Genomic DNA, 11152 nt, shown 5'->3' on the forward strand with positions numbered 1-11152 from the left:
ACCACAGCTTCTCTAGCCATTCGTTTGTTGATGGGAAAGGTATGTGGTTTAAATCTACCAGCTGCTTTGCAGAAGGACAGGCCATGCAGTTAACTGCCTCTGAAAAACAACCAGAGGGTTAGCTATGGGTTGGTTCTGACTCAACAGTACACAACAACAGGAACAAAATGAAAAATTAAGAATGAAGAGTCTCACACATAAGTGAGCTTGTAAATTTAGTTGTCCATCGAGGTATTATTAATGGCTTTTGAACTGAAATTATGACAACCTAAAGCAGGGATGACAGAAAAAGAATTGGTGCCTTTGAGTTATAGTGCTGGAGAAGTGCTGAACATTACACAGACTGCTAAGAGAACAAACAGGATTGTCTTGGAGAGGGTGAAACCAAGTTGCTCCTTATAAGCAAGGATTCTGAAGCTCTGTGTCACTTCAAGCTAGTTAACAGGAGGAATTAGTACTTGGAGAAGGGTGCTTGGAAGGGTAGAGGGACAGTGAAAGAGAGGAAGACCCTGGATGAGATGGACTGACACAGTGAGATTATGGGGTTAGGTGTGTCAGAGACAGTGAGACTGGCTTAGGATAGGGGAGGGTTCAGAGCTATTTTGCATAAGGTAGCTGTGAGTCACAGGCAACTCGATGGCACACAACAACAACAAAGCAGGGATATATGCAATTATATGTGAAAGTATCATGTCATCTTTTAAGTACGTATTAGCTTATGAAGTATAGGTATGCATATGAAGTATAGGTGGCATAAATGCATGCCTTGAGTTAAAACCCAAATTGTCTTTATTTCTTCTGTAACCATGACCCTACTCGCTTACAAGCAGTAAAGGGCCAACCATAAGTGTACTGAACTGGGAACAGGAAATCAGGTAAAACTCATTAAGTGTATATTAAGGTAGCAAAGTGGAAACAGAAAGATGAGGATGGAAATGAGATATAACAGCAGTTAAATCTATAATCCCTATCAAAGCTACAGGAAGAGAGGGAGATACCAAGAAAAGAAAAGTGTGTAGTCAACAGGGTAGAAGAAGGAAAATGACGTAACAGCTATGGAAGACTGTATGGCGCTTTCTCAAAAAGTTGCAAATAGAAATACCATTTGATCCAGCAATTCCACTACTGGGAATTTACCCTAAAGAAACCATAACTGCCACCTAAGCAGATATATGCACACACATGTTTATTGTGGCTTTGTTCACAATAGCAAAGAGCTAAAACAACCCAAGTGCCCCTAACAAACGAATGGATAGAGAAGCTCACACAATGGAATACTATTGAAAAACAAGGAATTCATGAAATACTATGCAAAATGGATGACCCTGGAGGACATTATGCTGAGTGAAATATCACAGTCACAAAAGGACAAATATTGTTTAGAGCCACTGTTGTAAAGGTTGAAAGGAGTCTGAGAAAGAGGGGATAAATTATGTACACTGCATTGAAAACAGATGAGAGAGAGAACTGTTTAAAAGTGATATATGATTGGGTCATGACAAGAGTCCAGAATGAAGGCTGCATAGTGGAGTGGACTTGGGGCAGGGGTGCGGTGGATTGTATACCAATGAAATAATTTTTCTTTTACTTTTCAAAGAGAAGAACGAATTGGGGGGGAAGGGTGGACAGGGAGAAAAATGCAACAATGAATGAATGGAAATCCAAAGTCTCTGTAAACATTTATTAAAATGAATAAGAAGAAGAAGAAAAGGAAAAAAAAAACCCAAAAACCACAAACAAACAAGCTATAAAATACTCAAGTGCATTGAAGAGCTGAAAGAAAACAGCCTGAACATACGCGGGTGAGGAGAGCTATGAATGACATGGAGCAGAGGTATGAATGAATGAGCCACAGATAATCATTTCTATTAATCTTTATTGCAAATAAGAGAGCCTACAAAATAAAATCAGAGTTGGAATTAAAAAAAAAAAAAGAAGGAAAATGATGAATGTGGCATAATGTCACATGCCGAGCTGGAACAGAAAGTTGAGATGTTCAAGTGCTCAGCCTATTAAGATTTTCAGCCTTGGAAAGCCAGTGGAGAATCATGAAGTTGGAATCAACTTGACAACAGTAGGTTTCGGGTTTTGTGGCAGAGAGTAGATGCTGAATAAACTTAGCTCCTATCACTCTTTCGTCCAGTTTTCAGGAGCTCAGGATGAAATCAGAAATCTATATACATAGATTTCAGTCATTTATATGGTTATCTTAGGAAACTCTAAGTTGTCATAATAGTTTTAAAGTTATAAAAAATTAAATAAAAATAGGTTTGTCGTAAAGACTCTAATGTTACAAGGTGTGGTAGGACTCCTCCACTAGTACAGACTCACTGAATCATCACAGCACAAATCGTTCAAAGAAAAGACCAAGGTTCTATTTCATGTATAAAACTGAGAAGTAATATACACTTTATAAGACATAGTCAACATACTTATTTCACAGCAACAAGAGTGGAAAATAAAGTCATATTATAAACTTACTGTAAGATCACTACTGGTAGACAAAATTCCCAAAAGAGAAGACACCCTGCGCCCAATTCCTGAAAGCATGCCTTGTCCCTGAGGAAGGAGGTGCTGGTGAATCTTCCCTAAACTGTCCGGGATCAGCCGAATGAGCTGGCCTCCTGATGAAGACAAAATAAAGCTTCCGCCCTGTGCGCAAACAGTGTGAGATTAGTCAGTCAGACAATTAATATCAAGATCCTTTTTTAAAACTAAGAAAAAAAAAATATTTCAATAAAGAAAAAATCATTTGGACTTTAACACAAATCTAAAAAAATTTAAAAATGGGCATATGCTTTCATTTAAAAAACTTATTTAAGAATCTAGTCACAACTCTTATGGGTAAAAGTTTTTTCTTTTAAATTTGATTTTTAAATTTTTTTGTTATTGTTGTTGTTAGGTGTCAACCAGCTGACAACTCACAATAACCCGATGAACACAAATTGAACCTCCTCTATCCTGCACCATCATCTTGATTTCTGACATGTTCAAGCTCATTGTTATAATCACTGTGTCAATCCATCTTGTTGAGGGTCTTCCTCAATTTCACTGACTTTCTACCTTTCCCAGCATGATGTCTTTTCTTAGACTTGGCCCTGCCTGACAACATATTCAAAGCATGTGAGATGAATTTCACCATCCTTGTCTTTACTGAGCACCTTACTACACTTCCTCTAAGACATAATTAAGTGTTCTTTTGGCAGTTCATAGGATATTCAGTATTCTTCACACACATCACACTTCAAAGGCATTGATTCCTCTTCTGTCATCCTTATTAATTTTCCAGCTTTCTGATGCATAGGAAGCAATTAAAAATACCATGGCTTGGATAAGGCAAACCTCAAGTCTTTAAACTGACATTCTTGCTCTTTAGTACCTTGGAGAGGTCCTTGACAACAGATTTCCCAAACGCAACCAAAATAGCTTTTGATTCACTGGTGGCTGTTATCATGAGTGTGGATGGTAGATCCAAAGAAAAATTGTTGACAACTTTAATCTTTCCTCCACCTATCATGAACCTATAGGTTCATTAATATAGTGAACTTTTAATTTACATGTTCATCAAATCATCTCTAAGAGTTTTTATGCCACTCTCTTACAAATGCCACTTTAAATTATAGAAAACTGTTAGGTTAGAAGAGCTTCCCTTTAGCCCTAAATCCTTCCACTTTTCTCTTTGTAATCCTTCTCTGGTTTGCATGCTCTGTTTAAAATTCTACATTTTTAATCACTCAAGTTCCTTTTACAAGTCAAATCACAGCTTACCTGCACTGCTGTTAGAAAATTGTAGGTCTTGTCACCTCCGAAATCTACAAAAGACTCTGTGTATGTGTCTTCATGAGCAAGGTTTGGCCAATAGCGGACAGATCCTTCTGTGGTGGCAACCATTACAGCAACAGCCTTGAAATCAAACATAACATGGTTCTATCAGTTCATAAAGGAAGATAAAAAAAACCAGAAACTTGATTGAACTCCTTCTAAAATTCATTAGTGCTCTCCCTTTACTATTGTCAACCTTCCTGTCATTTCCAACTTGTAATAATTAATGTTTCCATCATGACAGTGTTATGCTTTTAATAATAATTTAAAAAAGGAATGCCAAATAAATGAAATCATACATTTGTAACCCTCTGATATTAGTTAATCTCACTCAGCTTAGTATCTTTGAGGGTCTCCTACCGTTATTACAGATATCAAGAACTTGATCCTTTTTTACTACTGAGTAATAGTCCATTTACTTACACAGGACATCTGAATGGTTTCCAGCTTTGGGTATCACAAATAAGGCTGCTATGACATTTTCATACTATTTTGTGAAAATAAATTTTAATATCTCTAAATACACAGGAATGAAATTGATAGATCAGATCTGTAAAGTATGTATATAAGAAATGGCCAAATGAAGGAAATGCCCATCCACTGCTATCTGATTCTGGCTCATAGTGTCCTCTGTTGGTTTCTGATGTACATATTTCTAGGAGACTGCCCATCTTTATGCTACAGAACTGTCAGCGGAGTAGAATTTCTGGCCTTTTGGTTAGCAGCAGTCTGACAGGGCTTCTCAGTCAAGTCATCAGCTATACCATTTAACATTTTTATCAATAATGTATACAACTTCTAGTTATTCTCATCTTTGTCGGCTACTTAGAAGTGTTAGTATCTTACTGTTGTTGCTGTTGTTAAATGCCTTCGAGTATAACTCATAGTGACCCTATCCTGTGCCATCCTCATCATCTCTGACACACTAGAGCCCATTGCTGAAGTCACCGTATCAGTCTATCTTGTTGGGGGTCTTCCTCTCCTTTACTGACTGACCCTCCATCTTTCCAACATGATGTCCCTGCCCAAGGAATACCCTCACCTACTTGCTGTTGTTGTTATGTGCCAGCAACTCACAGTGGCGTGACATACATCTGAATCCTATACTATGCTGAGCCAGTCTCACTGACTCCAACACACCTACTCCCATTACCCCAGTTACTCTATCAATCCACCTCTTCCGGAGTCTTCCTCTCCTGCACTGTAGCTCCACCTTTCCAAGCATGACGTCCTTCTCCAAGGACCAGTCACTCCTGGCCATGTGCCCAAAATACGTGAGACGAGGTTTCAAAATCTTAGCCTTCAAGGAGAAACTTGGTTTCACCATCTCCATGACAGACCTATTTGTTTTCTTGGTGGTCCATAGTATGTTCAAGACTCCTCTCCAGCACCACAACTCAAAGGCATCATCAATTCTTCTGTCATCTTTAGACATTGTCCAGCTCTCTGATGCATAGCAAGTAATTGCAAAGACTATGGTCTGGATCAATTGCTCCTTAGTGTCTGGATTGACATCATTGCTTCTCAGTACTCTGGAGAGGTCCCTGACAGCAGATTTTCCCAATGCAATTTGTCTTTTGATTTCCTGACTATGGAGCCAAGAGTGCTGACTATGGAGCCAAGCAAGCTGCAACAGTTAACAACCTCAATCTCTTCTCTATTTATCATGGTATGGCCCAGTGGCGAGAATCATTGTCTTCTTGATGTTGAGCTTCAATCCATATTGAAGACTTCAGTCCTTGACTTTCTGCAGAAAGTGATTCAAGTCCTCCTCAGTGTCAGCAAGCAAGGTTGTGTCATCTGTGTAACACAGACTGTTGATGAGTCTTCCTCCAATCCTGATGCCACATTGTTCCTCATAAAGTCCAGATTCCTGAATGATGTTTTCCAAATATAGACAGGACACATCCCACTCCTTTCCTAATTTTGAACCATCACAGAGTTTTCTTGCTCTGTTCAGAGGACTGCTTTCTGGTCCAAGTATAGGTTGTGCATAGGCACAATCAAGCGTTCTGGGATTCCCTTTCTTCTCAAGGTTAGCCACAATTTGTTGTGATCACCTAGCTACATGGCCAAAATATGAAAAGCTGTGCCACTTTTGCGTCCAAGGAGCACTCTGGTTGCACTTTTTCCAAGACATTGTTACAGTCACTGCATCAATCAATCGCACTGAAGATCTTCCTCTCTTTCACTGTACCTCCACCTTTCCCACAGTATTTTTTTTCCAAGAACTAGCCCCTCCTGAAAATATACACAAAGTATGTGAGATAAAATTTCACCATCCTTGCCTCTAAGGAGCACCTTGGTCTAAGGAGCACTTTGGTATCCTTTCCTTTAAGACAAATTTGTTTCTTCTTTTGGAAGTCCATGAGATATTTCAGCATTCTCCAACACTACAATTCAAAGGCATCAAATTAATTAATAGATGGAATCTGTTATTTTTCATTTGCATAATGAAGGAGCTCTGGCAACTAAAAGACTACCCTTGGTGGTTTGCACAGACCAACTGCTCTGCAAGAGAGAGATGGCTGGTTCTCTCCCATTGTGATTCATACACTCAGAAACCAGATGCGAACTTCCACCCAAATAGATATATGCATACCCATGTTTATTACTGCTTTGTTCACAATAGCAAAGAGACAGAAGCAACCCAAGTGCCCATTAACAAATTAATGGATAGAATAGATGTGGTACATTAACACAATACTATGCAGCACTGAAAAATAAGGCATTCATAAAATATTATACAAACTGGGTGGCCCTGGAGGACATTACGCTGTGTGAAATATCTGTTACAAAAGGACAAATATTGCATATTGCCACTGTTACAAAACAGGACTGACACCAGGAGTTGGGGGTAAACTAAGAAAAGAGGTGGCAAATAATGAACATTGCTTTGAACAGATGAAGAAAAGAATTGTTTAAAAGGAATATATGATCAGACATTATCTGAATGACAACAGTCCAGAATAAGAGCTGCATAGCAAGGTGGACTGTAGTGTGGCAGGAGTGACGAAATTGTGCAACAGTAAATGAATTTTTTTAAAGAGAAAAGTGAACTGGTGGGGGGAGGGAGGAAAATATGCAACAATGACTGAAATCCAAATTTTTCTGTAAACATTTATTAAAATCACAGTAAAAAAACTATAAAAAAAAATACATAAATTCAATATTAGCCACCGCCCTCCCCCCAAAAAAAGAAACCAGATGCAGGTCACTGAGTCAGAACTGATTCAACAGCATTAAGTTTGAGGTTTTTTTAAATTAAAGATTAATGATGTTGATCATTTCTTCATGTGATTATTTGCCAACTTACATGGTATGAGGCAATGTCTACTGAAGTTCTATGCTCAATTTAAAATTTGTGTTGTTTCCTTACTATTGAGTTTTAAGGTTTCTTTTATAATGCAAGGAGCTCTAGTGGCATGGCGGGAAGGAGCTGTGTTAAATCCAACAGCTGCTTTGGGGAGAAAGATGGACAACTTCTTCCTGTGTAATTTATAGCCTCTGAAAACCCACTGGATGGGCAGCTTTACCTCAGTTCCAAGTCACCAGCAAGGAGCTGAATTGTTTTATAACATGGACATAAGTCACCTAAACTCCAGTCTGTTGCTTATTTCTTCATTTTCTTTAGGAGAGCAAGTTTTTATTCTGATGAAAGTGTCATGTTGAAGAATCCTTCACTAAACCCAAGTCACAAAGATTTCTAAAACTTTCATAGCTTCATCTAGAATCTATTTTAAAGTAATGTTTGGATAAGGTGCAGGTGAAAGTTCATTTTTTTGAAAATAGATGACCAATACTTTCCAACACCATTTCTTGAAATGCTAAATTGCCTTTGCACTTTTGCCAAAGATCAAAGGGCTATATATATCTGTATGGTTTTATATTTGTATTATTTTGCTCCATTGACCTGGTGTTTGTAGTCTGTGTCTACAGTATTCTGATCCCTATAGTTTTATTGTTGTGTCTTAATACTAGATAAGGTGACTCCTCTAAATTTATAACACTACTGGTTTAGTAGGTTAAGGAGTTGCACTGTCAACCCAAAGGCAGGCAATTCAAATTCACCAGCTGCTCTAAGGGAGAAAGATGAGCAATCTCTTCCCATGTGGTCTACAGCTTCCGAGTCACTTTTAGCTTGACAGTTGTGAGTCAAGTTGTTATTCTACAGGTTTCTTTCAATAAGAACATAAGTCACCTACCTGAATAGAATGTGCGTCACCCGAGATCACAGAGTAAGAGAGAGCAACCAAGTCTGCATTCCACTGGAAACTACTAGGTGGCAGCTGAAGTTCTTTGCATACAGATAACTGCAGATGAAATGTAAGCAGAAATTCTTTCAAAGGAAATGAAATTTTTCCAATCTGTATCTGTTGCTGTTTCATTTCTGTAAGTACTTGAGGTCTGAACCATTGTCAGAAAACATAATTCTAAAAAGATTCTCTCTTCTCATATCTCTTTGATCAGGTTTGCAATCAACTTTTAAAAACATTATCTTCAAAGAGATATAACAAGAGGAAAATTTAAGTGCTAGACATGACGTTCAATATTAACTAGTTCTATTTCTTTCCAAGCTATAAAAAATAGATTGCTTAAGAGAAGTGTTTAGGCTTCCTCTGAAAAATTTCCATTTTGGTCTCGACTGGTTATTTGATGTTTAAAATCAGCTTGCATATGTTGTTGTTGTTGTTGTTATGTGCCGTCAAGTCGCTTGCAACTCATAGTGACCCTATGTACAACAGCCCTAAACTCTGTTCTGTCCTGTGCCAAGCTAACTGTCTCCGACACACTCATCCTGATTACCCCAGTCACGGAATCAAGCCACCTCCTAGAGGGCCTTCCCCTCCTGCGCCTGCCCTCCACCCTCCCAAGCATGATGTCCTTTTCCAAGGACCGGTTTCTCTTTACAACATGTCCAAAGTATGTCAGATGAAGCCTCAGAATCCTTGCCTTCAAGGAGCATCCCGGTTTAACCCTCACCAGGATGAATCTGTTTGTTTTCTTAGCAGTCCATGGTATTCTCAATACTCTTCTCCTGCACAAGAAACTATCTACACACCAGTTCCACAGGATATATCACCTTTGTTCGGGACACATTACCACTAAACTTAGGAGACTCTGGTCACAGCATAAGAAACTGTTAGCAGCTGATGAGTCTGGAATCACAAAAGCCAAGGAAGCTTTAGATATAAGCTATCAGATCAAGGGCTGGACAATGGGAGATAGATGTTGAAGGGAGTAGGCAGAAGTGGAGGGGTATCTTGATGGATGGTGGAGAAAAGAAATAAGTGGGTCAAGACACTTGTGCCAAGGGCAGGGACAACACTGAAACTAATGGTTAATTCCACAATAAGGGATATATTTTCACTTTTTCTGTAAAATGCTTATCTGTTGGATACTTCTCTAAATCTGAACATTCAGATTAAGACACACTAGGAAGAAAGATTGGCCATCCACTTCTAAAATAGCCGGCCTCTGAAAACCCTATGTACAAGAGAAACAACAGCTTGAGTATAGATTAATTAAATTTAATTAAATTTCCTGGAAAATATTTAGGATATTCAGGCAAATGAATGCCCTCCTGGACTTTTTTCTCATTTACAGCTTGTAACTACAAATATTGCTTTCCAAAAATTGGCATCAAAGGGCCACAGACTTAAAAAGGTTTGGTAATTAGGACTCTCTTTGTTCCAATAAAACAATAGCCCAGTGAGTAATGAAAGACATAAGAAAGTCTATACTGTTTTAAACAATATGTCTATACTGTGATAAATAGAAAAAGAAAGTTATCAAACAAGAAAGTACTAAAGTAAACTAGTAATTAGTATCATTTTTTTTATTAAATTAAACATTATCCACTATTTTTAGGATAAATAGTCCTATCTTCTTAGAAATAAGTTTGTTACCTTACTTGGATAACATTCCGTCTTGAATCTCATTAGGCAGACCAATTAGAATTGCATTAATTTAACATGTCAACTTTTCTAATGTTATGAAATGTAAACTATATGGACCTATAAATTACATGTATTTATAAATTATATGGATTATTTAAAAATTATCTAATAGAAGCGAGCTCTGGTGGCCTAGTGGCAAGAAGCTGCACTGCAATCCCAGAGGCGCCTGGTTCAAATCCACCAGATGCTCTGCTGAAGGAGAGACAATTTCCTCCTGTACGAGTCAGATCTCATTTGATGGTACACAGAAAAGAATAATAATAATTAAAAAAATATTAACTAAAAATATATTTTAAAAAATTATCTAATAGAAAGATACTTTTATCTCAATATATATTTCTATATGCATGCTTACAATTTCAAATCACAATGAAAACGCAAATCCATAATGCCTGAGTAGATTCACATTCATTAATCCTGAAACTTGAGATACAAGTCAAGAACCAACTGGTACCATTTTCTTCTATCTTCTTCTTGTACTCTAAACAGTTATTTTCCTCTAGCACTCTAAAGAGTGCTTATTACCTTAGTAATAAGTGATGGGCCAATCTTCCAAACAATGAGCTTCTCTTTGCAGACCAAACAAGCCCATCCATGGTCATCTATGTAAACTGTCAGCTGATCATTAACTAAAGGAAATAAAGTGCACAATTAGAGTGTGTACATGGAAAAACTTAAACATTTCCTTACACCAAAATTGTTTTACTGTGATAAGCCTCATTTTTTTTAAAAAAGAAAGCAATTAGCACAGACAAAAAAACACGAAAAACCTTAAATGCAAAAGGGCAATTTAAGAATTAACAATATCAGAGACACATATCAGGTGGCACAAGGGTTAAGGGCTCATTTGCAAAATAAGGCAGATGGTTCTCAGGAAAAGTTTTGGCAACAAGCTCCAGGAAAACCTAGGATGTGATTCCACTCAATGGGACAAAACAAACCAGACATACATCTGAGGGCAAAAAGTGTATTTAGAGACTAACTTTTGGTTAATAGCAGATAATATTAATAGCAGTCAATATTTAATAAATTTCATAATTTTAGGGAGCTCTTGGTGGCCTAATCAGTAGAGTGTATAGTGCTAATCCAAAGTCAGGTGATTTGAACTCATTTGCTGTTCCAAGAGACAAACATGGGCAATCTCCTCCCACACAATACACTGTCTCTGAAACCCACTATAGGGTTAGCTATAAATCAGTTTTGATTCAACAGTAACAAGTTAAGAGTTTCATAATTTTAAGAAAACACACACACACACACACACACACACACACACACACAAAAGAAAACACAATATACCCTTTAGTACTAAAAATCATTGAAATAAAATGCATGTTCTTTCAAAAGAACATAATTTAGATATAACTTTG

The 11152-nt window shown here is 37.6% G+C and overlaps 1 protein-coding gene across 1 annotated transcript in view; it reads right to left on the reverse strand.

Annotated features, from left to right (window-relative positions):
* The window catches only part of NUP133 (nucleoporin 133kDa), a 112479-nt gene that overhangs the window by 78762 nt on the left and 22565 nt on the right, over positions 1-11152 (reverse strand). Inside the window, exons 3-6 of the mRNA XM_006902066.1 lie at positions 10308-10411; positions 8028-8135; positions 3769-3903; positions 2482-2652 (exon numbers count right to left, since the gene is read on the reverse strand). Of these exons, the coding sequence (XP_006902128.1) occupies positions 2482-2652; positions 3769-3903; positions 8028-8135; positions 10308-10411 (518 nt within the window). The remainder of the gene's footprint in view (positions 1-2481; positions 2653-3768; positions 3904-8027; positions 8136-10307; positions 10412-11152) is intronic.

Source organism: Elephantulus edwardii, unplaced genomic scaffold, assembly GCF_000299155.1.
Source record: "Elephantulus edwardii isolate Elephantulus edwardi_28Jun2011 unplaced genomic scaffold, EleEdw1.0 scaffold00363, whole genome shotgun sequence".
NCBI classification, from domain to species: domain Eukaryota; kingdom Metazoa; phylum Chordata; class Mammalia; order Macroscelidea; family Macroscelididae; genus Elephantulus; species Elephantulus edwardii.